We start from the raw sequence: 21,490 nt of genomic DNA, 5'->3' as shown, positions 1-21,490 counted from the left end.
AAAAAATTTAAACATATTCTAATTAATATTTTAAATATTCTAATTTAAAATAAGAAAACATTTTATACATATCACTATGCCTATAAGGCCAATGGCTTCTTTTTCGTTTAAAATACCCCAAACCAAGCGTTCCTTAAAATATCTACCTTTTAAGGTTTGAAAAACCTGAATCTTTCCATAAATTCTACAGTTTACATTTTAAAAAGTTAAATGTGTTATAAAGGCATAGACACTGCACAAAACTAAAAGTTATAAAGTAATCACCATTTCAACTAAAGAGCTATTTTTCTTTTTTTATAACATGCTATTTACCACAGAATATTTCTGTATAAGCCACAACTTAACTCTCATTCACAATGAGTCAGATGGGGTTTTAGGAAGAGCTTTTATATCTAGTTTAATCAGAGTTCATAAAGACAAGCTTCCTGGACCCAGAGCACAGTTCTCCAGGACATGGAGTTCTCTAGGACTTTAAAAACTTGGTATTTTTCCCCCCAGAAATTCCTACTCTATTTGTCCAACTACAGCTGGTAAGGATCACGCTCATATAGGAGGTTAACCTTGCTGGCCTCTCAGTGTCAGTGTCAGAACCAGAGGAAAAAAAATTTTTTAACGTAACTCAATGCAGCAGCAAACTCTCCAAACAGATTTCTCTCTTCCTTTTATTCAGGAACTGCAAAGGCCACCTGTCAAGCACCTCCCATTCACACACCACAGGCAGAGCACAGGTTTGAAAAACCAGGAGAGGCTACAGCAGAGAAGAGTGACAACTGCTGAGGACACGCATAACAACTCATACCCCATCCAAAAACGAGGAGATAATCGGGCATCACCAGATATTTGAAGAAACTAGCAATCTGAAAGAAAGGCACCAAGTTAAACAAGCAGAAGTGGCCTGAAGCATGATCAATGAAAGCAATAAAACAATTTAAAATCTGAATTGGAGGGACTTGCCTGGTGGTCCAGCAGTTAAGGAATCACCTTCCAATGCAGGGGATATGGGTTAGACCCCTGGTCGGGAAACTAAGATTCCATATGCCACAGGGCAACCAAACCTGTGTGCCACAACTCCTGAGCCCTTACATCCTTGAAGCCCACACACCATGACTAGAAAACAGTCCATGCACTGTGACAAAGACCCAGCGTGCCACAACTTAAGACCAAAAATTAAACTAATACTTTAAAAAATCTATCTGGAATCTTTAGCAGTAATTGAGAAGATACTGCATCCACAAAATCTAAAAATATTACTATGTAAAAAAACAAGAGAGTTCTGGGAAATCAAAAATATCTCCCCTCAAAGGAAAAAAAAAAAAAAACAACTTAGTAGAAGGGCCAGAGAGCACAAAGGACCTGAATGAACAAAATATTTATGATTAAAGAAGACAACCAAACTGTGACATTCCCCTAAAATGTGGAGAAAAAGGAGATGGGGGGTGGGGTGAGAAGAAGGTGATTAAAATAAGAGAAGAGTTAAGGGAAAAGAGACCTGGAATATAGAGATCCAATATTCATTCAGAAAATGAGGGAAAGAAAGAGACAAATGTTACCAACCTAAAGAAGGATGTCAAAATATCAAGCTCTGAATGCCCCAAAGTAATGTTGAAAAGTAAAACCCCATACTTGACAGTTAAAGAAAAAAAAACATATCAATTTCCAGAGAGAAAAAGTATAAAGAACTAAGAATCAGACAGGTTTCAGACTTTTCATCTGTAACAAAATACACCAGAAGAAAAAAGTATAAAGAACTTGGAAAAGACTCAGGTATGTATTTAGAATTCCCTGAGTTCCATCAGGATGCAAGCCATACCTGTGTTTATTCAGCACCGGATCCTCAGCACTTACACAGAGTACTTTACACAAAGTCAAATAAATATATTAAACAAATAATAAAAACAGACACTGAGTATTCAAGGAACACTCCTCATATCCACCCTCAGAAATCCTTTCTAGAAAAAAGAATACATTATTCAGAGATATATTTCAGAGAGGGAAAACCATGGAGTACAAGAAACAGCAATAATCAAAGACATCACTGGTTAAGTATAAGCAACTGCTGCTAATGCAGCTGAGAGTTTACAGGCCATATTCTGATCACAGTGAAAAACTAAAAACCCCAAAGCTGCCTGAGAATCTTTAAAAATTTTTTCTTAATAATTTTTGAGAATTTTTAAGAAGAATTAAGAATTAAGAATTCTCTTAATTTGAGAATAATTAAGAATAATAATTTCTTCTTAAATGAAGAAATTGACCTTCATATGCCCCTGTAATTCAATTCCTAAATACATGCCCAGAGACATACTTGCACAGGTGTACCATGTACTATAGACAAAAACGATCATGGTAGCACTGTTCCTGACAGCATACTGGAATCAAACCAAAAGTCAGTAAACAGTCAGACGGATAAGTATGTATGGTACAATGGAATAAATACAGCAATAATAAAGAACTATAACTACACACCATATAATCCTGACATTGCAGGATGTTTAGTAATATCCCCTCTATGCACAAAAAGCCAACAGCACACTCCCCCACCCCTCCCACCATGACAATACAAAGTATCTCCAAATACTTTCACGTGTCCCATGGGAGGCAAAACCATCCCCCTAGCTGAAAATTGATTTCAACTGTTTGAGATCTTAGGGAAAAAAAATACACCACGCTTCCCAAGTCATGAGTCTGCTTATACTCTGATACCAAAATTAAACAAGAGGAGCCTAAAAGGAAAGAGACTATATTAGACTCTACTTAAAGTAGAAAAACCCCAGTATAAGGTATCATATCTATTGTGTTCTACCCCCAACTCCCAACCTACATAGGTACTGAATGTATATTATGTGAATGCAAGGAAGAGTCAAAATTAGGAAACTTATTCATGTAATTTATAAGTTATATCCCTATATGGAATTATTAATATATGCATGGCCATGAAAAACAAGGTAGGTCTATATGTACTGTGTCCATGATATACTGTTAAGTGAAAAACCTATGTCTTCTAAAGAAGCAAAGTTGAACACAGAATGGACTTTTCTCCCATCTCTTTTCTGAGGCTCCACTAGAACTATGATGAAGACATACCATGAAGGTTGAACACTGTACACACACACAATGTAACAAAAAAATAAAAGAGGGCTACCAGCAGAAAAGACAACTCATGCTAGAAGATGACAGTGAACTGGAGAATGGTGATTTAAGTGGAGCAAACAAGCCAAGCCACAGGTTAGGGGGTAAACCGGCAGGCTAATCTGTCCCGCAGCGCCCTGGAGAGGCTCCAGACGAAGACACCAGGACACCTGACAGCAGGGGTGATGGGTGGAGTGAGACACAGACTAACCAAGGCCAACAACAGAGCGACTGTCCAGCCCCAAAACACACCGCTCTCCTTAAGCAGAACTCTGGCAGACACGTCTTTCTCAAGCAGGAGACAAGGTTTCATGTCCAGAGAAACCAGACAGTTCCAGCCATCACTTATGATTATACCAGGAAACAGGGAGTGGAGGATAAGGGATGGAAGCTAGCTTAAATTCCTCCAAAAAGCTGTATCAGTTGGCAAGTGTTGGCCACAAAGGACTCCTTATCAGCCTTTTAGTACCTCTTTCAAATATGAATGAAAAAAAGGAAAAAATATGAAAAAGCAACAGAATAAAGAGATATATGAGGAAAGTCTTCAAAAAGAAAAAAACAAACCAAGATAAATTAGAAAAAAAAATTATTAAACTTATTAAAGAGAAATAGAGATGCTTGAGGGAGAATATCAAAGTAACTCCTTAAAGACACTTATGATTACATCAACAAAACAAAAATAGAATGCTACGAATAAGGAATAATCAGAGAACAAGCTTTTAGAACTTACGGTTCGTTCATCTTTGGAGAGGACCCACAATGAGACACACTCCCAGCATTCGCCCCTTGTATGGACCCCACCCCACTGTCAACTTGGGCTGGCCCTGGGACTTGCTTTAACCAGCAAACATGGTGGAAATGACACTGTGTCAATTCCAGATCTAAACTTTAAAAAAAGCCTGACAGCTTCCACTTTTGTGCTCTTGAAAGCCAAAAATAAGAATTCTGACTACCTTTCTAAAGGAAGAGAAGCCACGATAAGAGACCTGGAATGATGAGATGCCATGTGGTAAGAAGGGCCATGAGAGGAAACAGCAGGCACCAGACATGCGAACAAAGAAGCCATGTTGGACATTCCAGTGCGGTCACATGTCCAAATAACAAGTCCCAGCCACTCTCTGACTGCACGGTGAGGTCAGCAGAAAAACTGTCCAACTAAGCCTAACCAACCCACACAATCCTAAGACAGAGAATAAAGTGTTGTTTAAGCCATTATGTTCTGGGGTAACTGGTTAACCAGTACTAAAGAGCCAAAATAAAACTTATAAAGTTATGACTGTTCAAATAAAATTTTCAAAAATTGAAAGGTAAATGTTTCAGAATTTGAAATTAAGACAAAGAGAGAATATAGTGATAATTAGATACAAAGATTCAAGCAAGGAGGTCTAAAATCCTATTGGTAGGTATTCCAAGGTGAACAAAGAAAAGAATGGAAAGGAGAAAGTGCCACAGGAAAAAAAATATAAGAACATCTACCCAAAAAGAAAGACTCGAGAGTCCAAATTTGACAAGATCCATCCATACTAAGTGCTCAAAAACAACAGAAAACCAAACAAACCACGACTCAGTAAACCACTGTGATATTTCAGAACACCAAGGGAAGGACAAAGTCCTAAAAGCTTCCTGAAAGTCACGCAGAGATGACCAAGACTAAGAATGGCATACCTACTGACTAGACACAACAGCACAGTCTGAAATTCTGAGGTAAAATTTTTTTCAACCAAGAATTACACATTGAACCAAACTACCAATCAAGTGAAGAATATAATAGCAGTTAACATTTATTGGGCATTTATTATGCACCAGGCATTGCCCTAAATGATTTACATGTAACAACCTATTTAATCTTTACATGTCCCCGCAGATATATGTATTACTAGCATCTCTCCCAGTTTGCACATGGGAAACTGGGGAACATCCTGCTAGGTAACTAGCCTAAGTTAATTAGGGGATACAACTAAGGAGCAGTGATCAGGATTCAAACCTATGGTGGTCTGGGCTTTTTTTTTTTTTTTTTTAAGAAGTTAAGAACTCAGAAATGTACCACCTCTTCATGTTTTCTTAAGATTTTACTTGACTAAAATCATTTTACTCCAGGGAAATGAAAAGAGGTAAGCCAAGAAAGAAACATGAAATCTGAAAACAATGTATCTACTACTCCAGTAGAAGAAACAAGAAAAATTTCAAGATGACCGCTGAATAGCCAGCCCAGAAAACAACCTGCTGAGACTGGTACAGAAGAAACCAAAGGCTGAAGAAGAGAGGGGAGATCTCACAGAAAAGAGACAGGACATAACTTTTTTAAACTAAGAATTATTACTAAGGAAGACACCGCAAAGCAAAAAGCTGTACAAAGGAAATATAACAGGAAACTATACTACAAAGTCCTAATGATGATTATTCATATGACTAAATATAAAGATGTTTTAGGAACGGGAGGTAGGTGGGTAAGTGGGTGGTATAAGAGTTAAATCTTTGTTATAGTACAAGCCACGAAATTATACCTAAATAGGTAAATCCAGAAATCCAGAGAAGTTAGAGGTGGTGGTGAGCAAGTGGGTACTTCTGCTGATGGAGGAGATAACATTAGAGTTAGGCCTTTCGAAGCACAAAACGGCAGAAAGATGGCATTCTCAGGTGAAGGTAAGTAAATAAACAAAAGCAAACAACTGCAGAAGCAAGGAACAGTTATGGCAACCAGAAATATTAACAACAAAAAGGTGGTGATGGGGACAAGGGCAATTGTTTGCCTGTCATAGTAAATATAACCAGCAGCTCCCAAGAATGAAAAGGCTATTTTTAGTATCTGAAACAAACAAAACAATTCAACAGGAAAACAAAAACTAACTCTTAAATAAGTTGTATAATAATGAGAAATCATCCTAATTTTATTTGTGCATGAGACAATGTATTTTAGCTCTTGAACACTTGAGAATTTTTACTTTACCTGACCCGTGGGTAGTGGTTGATCTAGCATCTCAACATCCAGGTGCTTAGGAAGGTTATATAATCTGCAGAGTTCACATACCAACCACTTCAATTGCTGACGAAGCTACAAAACACATTTCAGTAAATAAGCATTACGTTAAAGAGCCCTTAGAAGACATGAATAATGCTACAACTATTGTAACTAATCCAGTAGGAAATGGAAAAAAAAAAAGTTTACTATTGCTCAATTACAGCCTACAGATAAAATAACAATCTTAAGAAATATTTTAGGGGCTGCCTAGCAGAATGACATGAAAAAAATGGCAGAGGAAGAGAAGCTCCAAACACTGCCTAATTTTCAGTTGTTAACTTCTTTTCTTAATAACTTATAAGAGCACATTAATACATTAACGAGGCTACAGAAAACAGAAGCAGCGTTGTTGCACATGGATTATAAAATTATATATTTCACAGCCACTCATTTGCAAGTACAGAGGCAAATGTGGTCTAGCAGACAGAGCCTTGGAACCTAGACAACCTTGGATACAGTACCTAATGCCCTGAGTCTGAGTCTCCTCATCTGGAAAATAAGGAAACTAAAACCTTCTCATAAGGGTAAAGATTAAATGAAATCTTCTGCAAAAACACTTGACACTTATAGGCTCTTAAGTGTTTGTCAAAAAAAAAAAAAAAAAGGCCTCACTAGGAAAACTGCAAAGAATAATTCCTTTCCACTTTTAAATTCAGATTTTTAGAACATATTTACTTTAAGTAAGCAAGGTAAATTATATGCACAAATACATTTTTCATTGTTTAAAAAATATACATTGTTTTCAATGTATAAGTTTAGCACTATGATTTCAGAAGAATGGTCACTATCAGTAGACCTGACTGGGAGCAAATAAGGCAACTTACTTCAATTGGTCAGAACAGTTTCCTAGATGTTGCCAACCAGGAAAAGAGATGAAGAGAAAGAAGCAGATTTATGAAGGACTAAGGGAAAACAGAAACAGAATTAGAATGGGCTAAACAAAGCAAAGAACAAGCCTTTCCAAAGTGGACAATGGAGCAAATGAAAATGAGGAAAGCTGAGCAGTAAATTAGTATCAAAAGTATCCTCAAGCTTAAAAAACAGCAAAGCCCCACTGTGGATTTGTTCTCCATCTGATAAGCTCTGTTCTGTGCTCAGTACATAATAAAGAGGTGGCTGGGTGAGCTGGACAGACCTGGACACTCCATTCCCTGGTACAGGAAGAGCTCCCCGAGCACTGTGGGAGAGACAGCCGCGTGGTCGTAGAGGTGCACCAGGCAGTAACAAGCAGGGCCATACACCTCCCGGGAATTTCAACACCATGCTCCCCCCAAAAGGTGTTTAAGGGATCAGAAGAAGAAACTTAAGACCAGGGGGGAAGAATTTAGGAAATATTTAGAAGGGAGATGAACAAGTCTTAGAAATTTACTAGATAGTTTCGGGTTGAGGAGCAGGGGTCAGGAAACACTGGTATAAAAAAGAACTCTAAGATAGTTCCCACATTCAGGCATGGGTAACAACTTTCATTATTTCATTTTGCCCCATTCACAATCACAGAGAGAAATTTTTGAGGGAAAATGTGATGGGGGTGGCGGAGTACTAAGATGCAGATGAACTTAAATTTTAGATGTAATCATTTTGAACAGCCATGGCACACCTGAGTGAGATTCCCTGAATCTATGTGATATATAGACAAATAATGGGTGTCAAACTCAGGAGACAAAATTTTATCTAGAGATACAAATTTAGGAATCATTGGAATATAGGCCACAATTTAAGTACTAGGGGTAGAAGAGATTACTCAGAGAAAGCACAGAAAGAGAACAAAGAGGTGGACCAAGGAATAAGAGCTCAGAGAAGACCAAGGCAAGGTAGTAAGAGACAGAAACAGGAGAAAGTGATTTGATGGAAATCCTCAGAGGACAGAGACAGGACTTGTCTTGTATACTGACCACTTATCACAAAGCCTGGCACAGAAGCCAGGCACGTTTTTAAAAACATTTTTCTGTGTCCTACTACTAACAGTTTTCTGTAAAAACCCAGGTTAAAAAAGGTATGTACAAACCAGTGTACACATAGTTATATATTTTTTACAGCACTGTATACGTGCTTCCCTGGTGGCTCAGTCAGTAAAGAATCCGCTTCCAATGCCGGAGACTGCCTGCAGCACAGGAGACCTGGGTTCGATCCCTGGGTCTGGAAGATCCCCTGAAGTAAATGGCAACCCACTCCAGTATTCTTGTTTGGGAAATCCCATGGACAGAGGAGCCTGGTGGACTACAGCGCATGGGATCACAAGAGACAGACACGACTTAGTGACTGAACCACCATACAAAAGGGGCCAGATTATAGAAAATATGCTTTGCCTCATTTTTTCACTTTAGTACATCTTGGAACGTTGCATGTGCTCTTGTGGAAAGACTGGCTGCATTCTTAACAACATGATGTTCTATCATAAAACCATACAGCAATTTTTTTTTAACCAGCTCTTTACTGGTGGACAGTAAAGCATATGTGTTTGCTGAATGAAGGACTGTTTCAAAAAGAAAGAGTCAACAGTTTCAAAATGCTGCAGAAACTTTAGGACTAAAGAACTAGTCCCGGATTTGGCAACTAGGGGTAAAAATTTTAGTACAACAAAGGTGGCAGCATACCCATTATAATGAATTAAATGTGAGAAAAGATAGCTTATTTGATCAAGAAACTAGATTATAAAATAACTGGCAGAGAGCACAAGAAAGAGTAGAGGATGAGTTTGTTTTTTTCTTTTATGTAAATACTCGTTCATAAAATTGGACCAAATTTTTTATCCTATGTCATTTCACTTTAGGAGCATTTTTTGATGGAATATTTTAGACATCAAAAAATAAGCCCACTCATCTCTACTATTATAAAACTTACAACTTTAGATCTTTGAGGCAACTTCCTAAAGGGAAGCACTGGTAAGGGGGCTATGTCTATTGCTCATTACCTGTCCTGTTGCCCCTCCCTTGCTGGAGATGTGAACACATGTCTGTCTAGCTTTTAATTTTTTCCTCTAATCTTCATGGCTTTGTTATTACTCTTGTAATACTCACACTGAAGTTCCTCTGATCTTAATTTTAAGAATAGATGTTTAAACCACCTCTAACTTATTGTGACAAAAATCTGAGGTCAGTCTAACTTCCTCAAATGGTCAGTTCTCCCAGTACTATTCATAAAATAATCTATCCTTTATTTACTGAGTATTTTGGTTCAATTTAACTGATTCTGAATTCTCAATTGCATGATTATGTTTCTAAATTTCTAACTGCCTTTACCTGTCCAGCTTAGTGCTAGTACTTGATATTTTATTTAGTATCTGGTCAGATAATTACTATTATTTACTCTTCAAAACAAACTTTAGAGTCATTTTGTCAAGTTCCAAAAATAAATCTGTTGGAATTTTTACTGGAATTGCATTCAATTTATAAACTCACATGAAGTTACAGATAACTGACATATTTATAATACGGGAGTCTGCACATCTAGGAACACAGTTGTCAAGTCTTTAATTCCACTCAGCAAATGTTTATAGTTTTCTTGATACAAAATTTGTACATCTAAGCTTATTCCTAGGTGTCTAATTTTTCTTTAATTGTGGCTGTCAATAAAATACCTGTCCACTGTATTTTTTGATTATAGCTGATATTTAGGAAAACTTGATTTTTATATAACAGAACTTTTAATCAATCATCTTAAAAATTGCTTTTTCAACTGACTCCTTTGGATTTAAGGTAAACAATCATGTCATCTGCAAATAATGACTGATATTCTTCTAGAAGAACTTTGTGATATCGTGGAAAAATGCAAATGATATAACTTAAATGTATGTTTAAGAGTATATGTATTTTACAAGCAAAAGAAAAATACTGATTTTTAAAAATTGCCATCATGTCAACAATGTTTATTATCAGGTAGAGAAAAATTAGGGTGACTTCTATTTTGCTTTTATTGTTTTTACTTTCACTAGTTCTTTCACAAGGGTCACTTAATAGTTTTATAATCAAAGAAATCTGATTTCTTTATATATTAAAAAATAATTTTTAATTTATATTCCTTTGGTTTTTACTGCAGAGTTATATAGACTCTTGACAGAAACATCAATTGGGGTCATTCAATCATTATTTCCCCCTCACATCTATCTCAGTCTTTTTCCCTTTTCCTACCTTGGATAGTGGACCCAATCAAAAATGCTTACTTAATTTAATGATTAGGATTCATGGGAAAGAGACAACCTAATTCCTGAGCTAAAATAGGACTATAGTTACGGGGAATAAAAATGAGAAACCGAGTACTAAACAGAATTTGAAGGACAAAAAAAAAATCTTACAGGAGCTAAAGACTAGGTTATCAAATAGTCATTAATCAAGCTTTTGTATCATATTACCTCTTAACACTTGAATTCTGTTATGTTCATGAGAAAAAAAAAAGTAGTGTTGTTTATTTTCTCACCGAATTGTTGTTCTTAGTGTCTTCGAGACGTTCTAGAACTGAAGTCAGATTTGGATCATCAGAGTCCACAAACCATATTGGTGAAGAAGATGGATAAGATTCCTGTTACGGAGACACTGATGTTAAACACATTTACATACAGGCTAACCTGGATATGCAATTAAACCCCACCACTAAATGGCAAGATGATCACAAATTTAAGTAAAACATATCACAGAAAGAAAAGTAAGAAAAGTAACACATTAAAATCCATGTCTTTAAATTCATTAAAATCCATGTTTTTAATTTTTTAAACAAAAATTATTAAGCTCTATAGTTTAATCTTGCCTGCTTCATGTTATATGATTTATAAACCTTAAAAAAGGACTTGCAGTCTGATTTAAAACAAACAGAAGAGAATATACTGCAAAAGTTGTTCCATCAAAAGCAGAAAAAAATGTTATGCAAATATCAAGGATGATGGGTTTCCTTCCTTTACAAAGAAAGGTCTATCATGGCATGGATTTGCCAGTTTTAACATTTTTTAAGGGCTTTAAAATCTAGAATCATAATAAGTCCTTCAAGAAACAAAAACAAAAGCAAAAACAAAAATTTCCAACCTTGAAGTAGTCTACAGAGTTAAACCATACTACTTTTTGCCTTTCAGTATAATAAAGCTACATTTCTAGGCTTTATCTAGATGAGATGTAACTCAATTTTTTAAACAAAGTAAAGGAATACATACCTAGGCACATGTTTTTAAATCCTTACAAATGCTAAAACTAATTTTTTAAATCCACTCACTGTATGCCTTGTCTTCTCAGTAGTGTAACTACACAAGTTACTTTGAGATTTTTTTTCCCCATTAGAAAACTGGCCCCTAAAAGCAATCCCATTTAATTTTCGCCTTTTTCCTAATAATTTCCCTTCCTTTCTCAGACTGCAAACAAGAATGTAGTTTCTAAAGGACAGATTTCTTAAATGAGATTAAGATTACTTCTTAAATACAGCAAGTGTTAGAAAGGCAGAACAAACAGCAACACAGCTATCTTAGGGCTACCTTCAGTGCTCACTTGCCATGGGAGCTGAACTCTGAGACAGGCATTCTCCTTGTACAGCTACTCTCTGTGGGCTCCCACTCATCGAGGTCAGTTGTGTTCTTGAACACTGCAATAAGCTGCCTCTAAAATGGCCCCAATAATCCTAACCTCCTGGTATTCACCCCCTTGTATAATTCCCTCCCCTAGACCTAACAACTCACTTGTAACAAGCAGAATACAGTAATAGATGTCACCTCTGAAATTAGGTTACAAAAAGATGGGAAATTCTGTCTTGCTTACCCTCCCTTGCTCTTTCATTTGTTCCCCCAGTGGAAAACAGTTCCCTACGGAGAGATCCAAACCCACTGAGCAAGGGATTGAAGAGGCCTCTGACCAAGCGCCAACTAGAATCTGAGGCCCTCAGACCAACAGCGTTTGAGGAGATGAATCCTACCAACAAGTGCATGAATGAACTTGGAGGTGGAGAAGACTGTCCTGTCCTGCCTTGAGATGACTATAGCCTCAACCAACACCTTGAATGCCTGGTCAGGGACCCTGAGCCAAGGAACCCAGGTAAGTCACACACAGATTTTTGACCCATAATCAAAATGAGATAATGAGAGATAGTGAGATAATGTCTGTTTTAAGCTGCTAAACTAGTTGCAGAGCAATAAATAATTCAAACACCATAAAATTCCAATATTTTATTACATCACACAAACTGAATACTACCGAGAAATGCTATTACTACCTATATACTTTTTTAAAGCACAATTATGTGTTGGTTTTTTTAAGTTAATGAATTAAGCATTACACATTTCCACCTACTAACATTTACTCTGTTCATTTGTACTGCTTTCTGTTACATATTAGGGAAAGCCATTATTATTAGTATTAGCTGCAGTTAGGATCTAGTCACAGAAACATGACAATTTTACCTAGTTTTAAAGAAGCACTGCTTTGAGAATTATAATCTCAATTATATATAGTTGGAGCCACAGAATATTTTTAAATATTTTTAAAGCATTTTACCAAATGTTCTTTAAAGAAAAAAACCTGAAGTAGAACATCATTATATCCATTCAGCAATGGTTTATTTCTGTATCCCCATCCCTCAAACTCTTACTGTGTTCCAAACCTCTTTAAGGCTAAAACGTAGATGGTCTTCAAAATTAATCCCATTTTTAGCGAGAATTACTTAACTGAATATTACATTTTCTTCAAAGTCTTCGGCCTAATCTGGAGAATACACTATCTAAACCATTTTGTTTTATATTTGTATTTTCTTTAGTCTTAAAAAAAGAAAAAAAACTACATTTTGAGCTTCATTGCATTGATTAAAGTTCTGCATAAGCAAAAGAAAATACATCAATTGGTGCTCTGGGCTAAAACCCCTCAAAACCATAATATGAAAATTACAAAACTAAAAGAAATACTGAAATCAGTTACTACCTATGCCATATTTTTCTAACCCTAGACAAAAGACAGGATATATAGTAGGTCTAAGCAACTATGTTAACAGTTCTCTAAGTGGGGCCCTTGGACTCCAAGGTCCAAACTATTTCTACAGGAATACTAAGATGTTAATTGCCTTTTGCATACTTAACATTCTTACCAATGGCGCCAATACAACGGTGGGTACCTTAGCACAGATAAAGGCAGTGACACCAAACTATACTTGAAGTCATGGTATTATTCACCACTATGCATGAAAGGTGTTTCAAAGAAGAAAAAGGCATTTCACTTATGAACGTCTGTGATGAGGCCGTTATTTCACTAAATCTCAATCCTTACGTTTTTTTAATATTGCAAGTGATGAAATGGGCACACATGAGCATTCCTACAGAATACATGAGAGCACGTGTGTGTTTGAGTTGTGAGCTGAACTAACCACTTTGACAGGACACCATTTTCACTTGAAAGAATGACTGACAAACAATGGTTATTCCAACGTGGGTTTCTGATAGGTGTTTCCTCAAAAAAAGAATGAAGAGAACCTGTCATTTCAAGGAAAACCCAAGGCAGTATTTGTTGCCAATAATAAAATTCAAGCTTTTAAGCAAAAATTAGAAGTTTGCAAAGCCTGTTTCCACCATGTGAGCCTGACAGCTTCCCAAGAGTATTTTGATGAGGGTGATGATGATATTAATGGATATAATGTTATGTTATATAATGAAATGTATTAACATTTATAAGATTCCAGCAAACTAATATTTTCCAAATAACAACGCATGATGTCATATCATGCAAGGGTGAAAGATCCAGTCAAAATCCAAGAAAAACCAAGTTTGGGTATAGTATCCACAAAGAACATCTGCAGCTATCTAAAACGGCTATTAAAATATTTCTTTTTCCAATCAAGTATCTGTGTGAGGCTGGATTTTCTTATTATTATTTCAACCACAACAACATACCACCATAGACTGCAGAGGCAAATGACAGACCAGATATCAAAGAGTTTAACCCCCCAAAAATGTAAAATTGTGCCACTATTCTCATTAAAACTGCTGCCTGTCCCCATCCGCCAACCTTTTCCCCCTTCACTTTCAGAATTTCTTCCTTGGAAGAAACATCCTTTTACCATTCTGTATTAATGTGGTTCCACTGAGGATACTTTTCCTATCTCCCTTCCATCTTCCTACCTTCCTCTCTTGACCCAAAACCTGATCACTGGTCTCTACCAGCCTATCCTATTCCTGATTAGCTGTCAGATGAGCTAAACTAGGCAAATCTGGGTCTTCTCTGGGACTAGAGCCCTCTTTCTCAGAGATCTAGCATCACAAGGTCAATGCTGGCCAACAGGGGCAGTCAGCATTTATCTTGCTAAATGGAGAGGGTTAAAAGAAACCAACGGAGAAGGTAATGGCACCCCACCCCAGTACTCTTGTCTGGAAAATCCCATGAATGGAGGAGCCTCGTAGGCGGCAGTCCATGGGGTCTCGAAGAGTTGGACACAACTGAGCAACTTCACTTTCACTTTTCACTTTCACGCATTAGAGAAGGAAATGGCAACTCACTCCAGTGTTCTTGCCTGGAGAATCCCAGAGACCCGGGAGCCTGGTGGGCTGCCTTCTATGGGGTCGCAGAGTCGGACACAACTGAAGTGACTTAGCAGCAGCAGCAGCAGCAGCAGTAATGTTTAAGGCATTATTTAAAACAGAAAAAACCCAGAAACCACTGATAATAGGGACATGACTGACTCAATGCTAAAGTCATATAATAAGACAGCACACAATAATTGAAGACATTATAGAGTAATGGTTACTACAAAGGTCTACAATATTATTGAGTAAAAAGTAAAATCAGATTATAAAATAATCTGATTTTTTTAAGAGAGAGGGAATCTACATAAATATAACAGAAAAAATATGACCAGTTGACAATACATACATCAAAGTTTGGATAGTGGTGTGTTCTGAATGGTAGAACTACAGGCAATTTTTTTTCTAGTTTTGCTTACCTGGTTTCTAGACTTCTTAATTAAATAAAAATGTCTTGTCTTCCACATTATAAAATATCTACTACCATCACCTCTGGAAACTGAACCTTCAGCACAAATTCTACATCATGGTCAAGGCTTGTTCAGTGTAATGTTTAAAAGACAATCCACATACTTTGAAAGGCATCTAAAATTATTACCGAAACTTAGAAACCTAAGCATTCATGCTTTCAACCTCTTATACTTCAAGCTTTTAAATTTTTACAAGATTAATAACTAAGCTTTCTATCTTGAAAAGATAGTTTCCTTACTATTTCTCTTTAAAATGACCCATGATATACAATTTTTAAACAATGGATGGTGCTGAAAAATCCCAATATAAGTTCAAGCAACTTTCCCCACATTAAATGTTTAAATGCTTCTAACATAGCTCTTTGTCACCACAGTTATGAAAATTTTAGACAATTATCTAAGCATCTAATTATTCAGGGGCCTTGTTTTCCCTCAATTTTATTAATACTACTGTTTTTACAGTAATTTTAAGGCTTGAAGGATGAAGTTGTCTGTGACCACCACCCTAAAAGTTACATAATTGGACAAATTACAAAGAAGCTCACCACCACTGCCACCATAAAATGTTGTGTTGTCCTAATCTAAGACAACATAACTCAAGGTCAATCAAACCGACCTCTTTGCTTCTCATTGTTTAAGGAGCTTGCCTTGTTCAGAAATAACTTTATCTATTTTCCACATAAATCCACTACAAGACCAGTGTGCAGCTCTATATCAAGCACCTGCCAGCAAAACTGCCTGCCAGAATGCTCAGTTTCTGGTATTTTTCCAAATGATATGAAATCCTTGGAGATGGCTGTGTCTTAACTTTTTGAAAATTGACACACATACTTCTTGTTGAAGGTTCAGAGGTCTAACAACTGTAACACTTCTGGAGAACAGTTATAGAACACATTATTTTCATATTTTGCCATTCAATAAATGTGGGATGGAGAATGAAATAAACTTACAGAATTACCGTATGGTACTATATAAAATCCTAAATGACCTGACAACATTAAAAAAGCTATCCCCTCCCCCCAAAAAGAAAAAAAGAGATTGCTCCCTGATAATCATTTTACAAGTAAACAATGTACAACCACGTATCTAACATGACTGAAACCCACAGAAGCAGAGTAAATACACTAATATTTGGTAAAAGAATACTGCATACACACTCCTGTGATCTGAAAAATGTTAACTGTTTGAGGAGCAAATTACAGCTAATTAAAACTTCATTCTAAATGAATTGAAGCAGAGAAATCAAAAGTGTCGAAAAAGATTCAAACCACTGAATCTGCAGAAACCACTGGTTTCCTTGATTCCAAGTCTGCTTTGTCTTTCAAAATAATCTTTTAGAAGAGAACACAGAACACTATTACAATGACCTTGGAAAAAGGGACCTCTGCTTTACCACTCTGATTCTCCAATAATGCTTTATTTGGCAGGGACTATTTAAATTCAATTCCCAGCCCCTCAACTAGCTGACATTTATCTAACACTATCCTTTTCCAGGTCTAAGGAAGTTTAACAAAGGAAAAAAAAAAAATCAAATTACTAAAGGATACCCCATTCACAAAATGGAAACCTAAATCTCCTCTTCATATATCTGTTCCTTTCAAGGAAGGTCATAAAAATGGGGATGAGGGAGACTAGATAGGAACTAGGAATTTGACTCTATATTATAAACTGGTCAAATGAATGGAAACAATGATTCCTCTGGAGTGAAAGTATCATTTCAGCACTTAACATGACAGTTCTGATACTTTCAAAAGATTCTCCAGGAGTTCAAACTGGAAAAGCAATCTGTCCCAGGAGAATAGACCAAAGAAAAGGTCTTGGGCTTTTCAGTCAAGTTTTGTTACTTCCCTTGTATAACATTGTCAGGGCTACTTTTTTTTTTTTTTATCAGTGTAAAGACAAGAAACATCAAAAATTAAATTAACAGCACTGGTTCATTTCCCATGAAAAGCTATTAAAAAGTATTTTCAAACCAATGTTATTCAGCCACAAATGACATCATCACTTTTATATTTATAGAGGTTATTATCACTGTTAGAGAATTCTCCTAAATACGTTCTCATGTGGGTCAAAAAGTATTATCTATTTCATAGAAAAATACAGTAAAAGTAGTAGTTTGCTTGAGGTCCCAAAGACTAAGACTAAAATTTTTTTTCCCATCTCCTAAACTTAGAGCTCTAACATTTTTAATTTAGTATCTTGTTGTTGGGGTGGGGAAAAGAGTACCCTTTTTGGCAATGATGAATAGAAATTTAATTAGTTTAACAAAAAAATGTTCCACCACAAATAGCCTGGCAAAGCCACTCATACAGAAAGAGTAATGCTTTATGCTATACAAATAATAAAGTACTATGAGGTTTTATTTGTTTACCAGCTAATTTACTTCCTGGGGGGGATTTCTCACTTTAAAACAGTGATTCTCTACCAAGAGTTCCCAGATGCCAAGAAGTCCACAAAAGGAGTAATGGGGTTGTCAAGTTAGGCTAAATATTTCAAAAGAACTAAAACAAAGTCCTATGCTGGCTCTGAATAAGGCTGCACAGGTTATTAAAATGAGCTGCTTTGCTTTTAGGTGTGATCATAACAACTGGATGGTAGCTCTGACTGGCTATTAAATCTATTTACTGAAAATGGAAAAAAATGACTTTTTAAGTCTGCATGACAAACTTTTTTATCATGAGTTTACAGAAAACAAGTAAAAAAATGACTCCTTGAAGTTGAATTTAGCCCTCTTTCCCCTTCGTATCTAAGATTAGGACAAATTTATGAGACAGAAAAGAAATTTAGTTCCACTCCTTTGGCCTAAAGAGTAAAAAACATCTACACTTTCACCTGTTTTTTTTTACTTCTTAAACCACTTTCATGTGAAGTCAAATTGAAGATTCCCTATCAAGCCCTAAGTGGCCTTTCAAATATTTATGCACGACCCAAGACACTTTCTTGATGTTTTCTCTGCCCTTTTGACCAGTTCTTGACAGTTAACTTATTAAGATTAAGTAATTAAGATTTTTGTTCAAAGAGAATGTAGTTAAAATTGTGGCCATATCGCCAACAACACCAATATTTACTGAGCATTTATTGAGTGTAGGATGAAAAGCAAAACCACTGAATAGTCTCTCCTGCCACCATGAAAAAGACTTTCCAAAAAACCCACCACTGTATTATAACAGAATGTAAGAAAACATAACCAAAGCAGCAGTTAAGGACTATAGGAGGCAGGAAGGGAAACAGATACACTGTATGACTAGGGAGCCTTGGGGATGGTCAGACATGTCAAGACAGAATGAGTTGGGGAAACCGGCACATTCCACACAGGGAAAACTGCTGATGCAGAAGCCTGAAAGAAAAAGGGGGCACCATATCTTTAGAGGATTACTCAAATTGACATGCATGTGTGTAAGAAACAACTAATGAGGTACCATTCACTCACACATTATAGCAAGTGCCTAAGGATGCTTCTTGGTAAGCATGGAGAAGACAGGGCCTGGCAAGAACTCAATGAATATTTGGGAATAAGAGGAAAAGATTTTTTTTTAAATAGATCAAACAGTACATTTTTATTTTTAACAGCTAAAACTTTTTAGATAATAGCAAATCAAACACAGTAGACAAATTCTGGCATTTGAAATCCAGCCCCACTCTTTCCTTGCTCTTTCCCCTCTAAGAAAATGGTATCGACAAGAGCAAACTGTATTGATTTTATCTAAACACTAAGCCATGCCTAAACAGTCTTTATCTTTTAGAGATATACACCAAAATATTTACAGATGAAGTGCTATGTCTGGAATCTGCTTCAAAATAATCCAAGGTGAGGCAGAGACGAAATAAGATTGGCCAAAAGTTTATCACTGTTGAGGCTGGATACATGGAAGTTCTCCATGCTACTGAACTTCTTGAATATGTTTGATGTTTCTCCATAACAATGTTATTAACACAGCATCTACAATGATAATTATCTTCTGATAATGTGTCATAATTCACTGACACCTCAGTCTGAGTAGTCTGTATTAATGGTACCATTATCCTAGTCCCCACCAAGTCCTCCTTTTGCCCGGCATCTCTCACTTTGTGCTCTACTCCCTAATCCATGTCATCATTCAGTAGCTTTGTGTGCAGCTGACTCCATCAGCCTCCAATATGGTTCTCAATAGGGCACTGCTGGCACTTGAAGTGGGATAATTCTGTCTGGCAGACTGCCTGAATATTACACTTGGCATCCCTGTACCCCTGCCACTTAAATGCCAGCTCAGCACAGCAACACCACCATCCCACCCCCACCAGAATAACCAAAACCACACACACGTTTCCTAATGCCACCCACTACAGAGAACTACTCCTAGTCCTGGATGGTAAATACATCTTCCCATTTACCTGAGCTTGCGCCTCCCCAGGAGCCTACAAGTTCAGTTTGTCATTTAAACCAGCCCTACTTTTTCCGGGCCATACTTCAACTTGTGCCAGAATAATCATCATTCAGATCAGCCAGTCTCTTTATTATCACCTACTTTGTGCTCACGACTACTTCCTGTTTTCCATTCTTGGAAAATGTTCTCCTTCACCCGCCTATATCCTGGGCTTCTCAAGTCTCATTATAACGTCTCTATTCCTAAGCCAACCACATTTTCAAAGCTGTGGTGTCTTTTTCCGGATGGAGTTTCCTCTGCCTGAAATGCCCTTTGGCTCCCTTCCAAAATTCGACTCACCTGTGAAAACCCAACTCCACAAATCCGCCTCTCCTCAAGGCCCTTTCTGAAGCGCCCCCTGCCCCCAACCACAGTCAAAGTTAATTACTCTCTTTGGCTTTCGCGAGCATACCTTAGAACTTGATCACTTTGTTGTGTAAAACTCTTCCCTCAAGAAGCCTGAGCTCTGAAAGCAGGGACTGCTCTACCCATTTTTGCGAAACCAGCGCCTAGAAGAGAACATCTCAGTACAGCTCTTTATTTTTTTTTAATATACACCTGCTCCCCGGTATTCTGAAAACTATTTTAATATTATCATAACCTCAAGGCCTTTGCAGACTCCGGAGCACCAGGTACGCTGTAGGACTTACCTACTAACTTAACCAAAGGGAGTTTAACGACGCTAGAGTCAGCTTTAACCGTATTCACAGAGGAACATGAAACCACCACCTTGACTCCGGTTATAATAAGCGGCACATCCCGCAGTTTGGAACCGATACCGTAGGTCAACTTCACAATGAACATCCTCATCATACACTTTTATGAGGAAGCTTATTTAACTTTTTTTTTACGGGTTTATCACGAGCTTTCCGACGAAGCAAATGAGAGAGCTTTAAAGGATCTTTCCGACTTGAGACATAAAAACGATCTTCCTGGCAGTAGATTTGGGCACGGATCTCCTTTCCCCTGCTCCCGATTTACCACAGGAGGGGCTACACAAACATCCCCCCAGAACACCTGCCGCATCCAAGGTCCAACGCGCCTTCGGAACGCGTTAGCGCGGAGCCAGGCCAGCGGGAATGGGATCATTCAAACAGCGCCAGAGGCTGCATTCTAAACTTTCCCCCGACAAACGCGTCAGTTTTCAATGTTAGTTTCTCCTTAAACCCAAACTTAAAAAATAATTGGGGGAACAGACGGAACCAGGGAAACCTGACTGGAGAAGGACGCGTTCAAACTTGAGGGCCTTTCGCCTGCCCCGCCGGGGCTCACACAACAGCCGACCCGCGGGCCGCGGCCCCCGGGGGCAGGCCCCTGGCTGTGGGCGGCCATGGCGACCCAGCGAGGACTCGGCCGCCTCGAGGTGCGGCGACCGGGGCCGCGAGGGGCCAGCAGCCCCAAACCCAGCCCTGCCGGGAAAGCCGGAGAACCGCGCCGTCCGCCTCCTCCCACCCCAGCCGCGCGCAGTCCCGGCGGGGCCCCAGCCGGGCCCCTCACCGGGAAAAGGGGCGGACCCGCCCCGCCCCGCCCAGGGTCCGAGGGGCCTCTCCGGGGCAGCCTCCCCTTTGTCCGAGCACTCGGGGCGCCCCTCTCCTCCCCGGCCCGGCCCTGAGGGGCAGCGGCTGGGCGCCTCACCGTGATGTTGCAGTGGAGTGTGAGCGGCGGCGGCGGGGAGTGCGGGCTGCCCGGCGGCGCCGGTGGCGGCACCAGGAACTGGCAATGCAGTTCGTCCAGCTTCCAGCTGACGATGCGGAATCGCTCGTGGTTCTTGTCGAAGATGGACGCCAGGAACTTCAGCTCGGCCTTGAGCCCTGATACGGACATCTTCCCCTCATCTCCGGCGGGAGGGGTGCGGAAGGGGAGCCGGGCCCGGAGCCGCCGTCACGGCCGCGACCGCCCCGCGGGGCCGGCCCGGGCCGCGCTCTCGCGGCTCCGCCTCTCCTCGCCGCCGCGGCCCGCGTCGGATCGGGGCTGGAAAATGGCGAGAGACGCCGAGGCC

General features: G+C 38.5%; 1 protein-coding gene across 1 annotated transcript in view; it reads right to left on the bottom strand.

Annotated features, from left to right (window-relative positions):
- UBE2Q2 (ubiquitin-conjugating enzyme E2Q family member 2) overlaps window positions 1-21,464 on the bottom strand; it is a 62,309-nt gene extending 40,845 nt beyond the window's left edge. Inside the window, exons 1-3 of the mRNA XM_010843290.1 lie at window positions 21,127-21,464; window positions 10,559-10,660; window positions 6,074-6,178 (exon numbers count right to left, since the gene is read on the bottom strand). Of these exons, the coding sequence (XP_010841592.1) occupies window positions 6,074-6,178; window positions 10,559-10,660; window positions 21,127-21,315 (396 nt within the window). The 5' untranslated portion in view covers window positions 21,316-21,464. The remainder of the gene's footprint in view (window positions 1-6,073; window positions 6,179-10,558; window positions 10,661-21,126) is intronic.
- Window positions 21,465-21,490: the final 26 nt, after the last annotated feature.

This window comes from Bison bison, unplaced genomic scaffold (genome assembly GCF_000754665.1).
Source record: "Bison bison bison isolate TAMUID 2011002044 unplaced genomic scaffold, Bison_UMD1.0 scf7180017864181, whole genome shotgun sequence".
Lineage (NCBI taxonomy): Eukaryota > Metazoa > Chordata > Mammalia > Artiodactyla > Bovidae > Bison > Bison bison.
The sequence above is the reverse complement of the archived record's forward strand: the minus strand, read 5'-3'. Positions and strand labels throughout refer to the sequence as shown.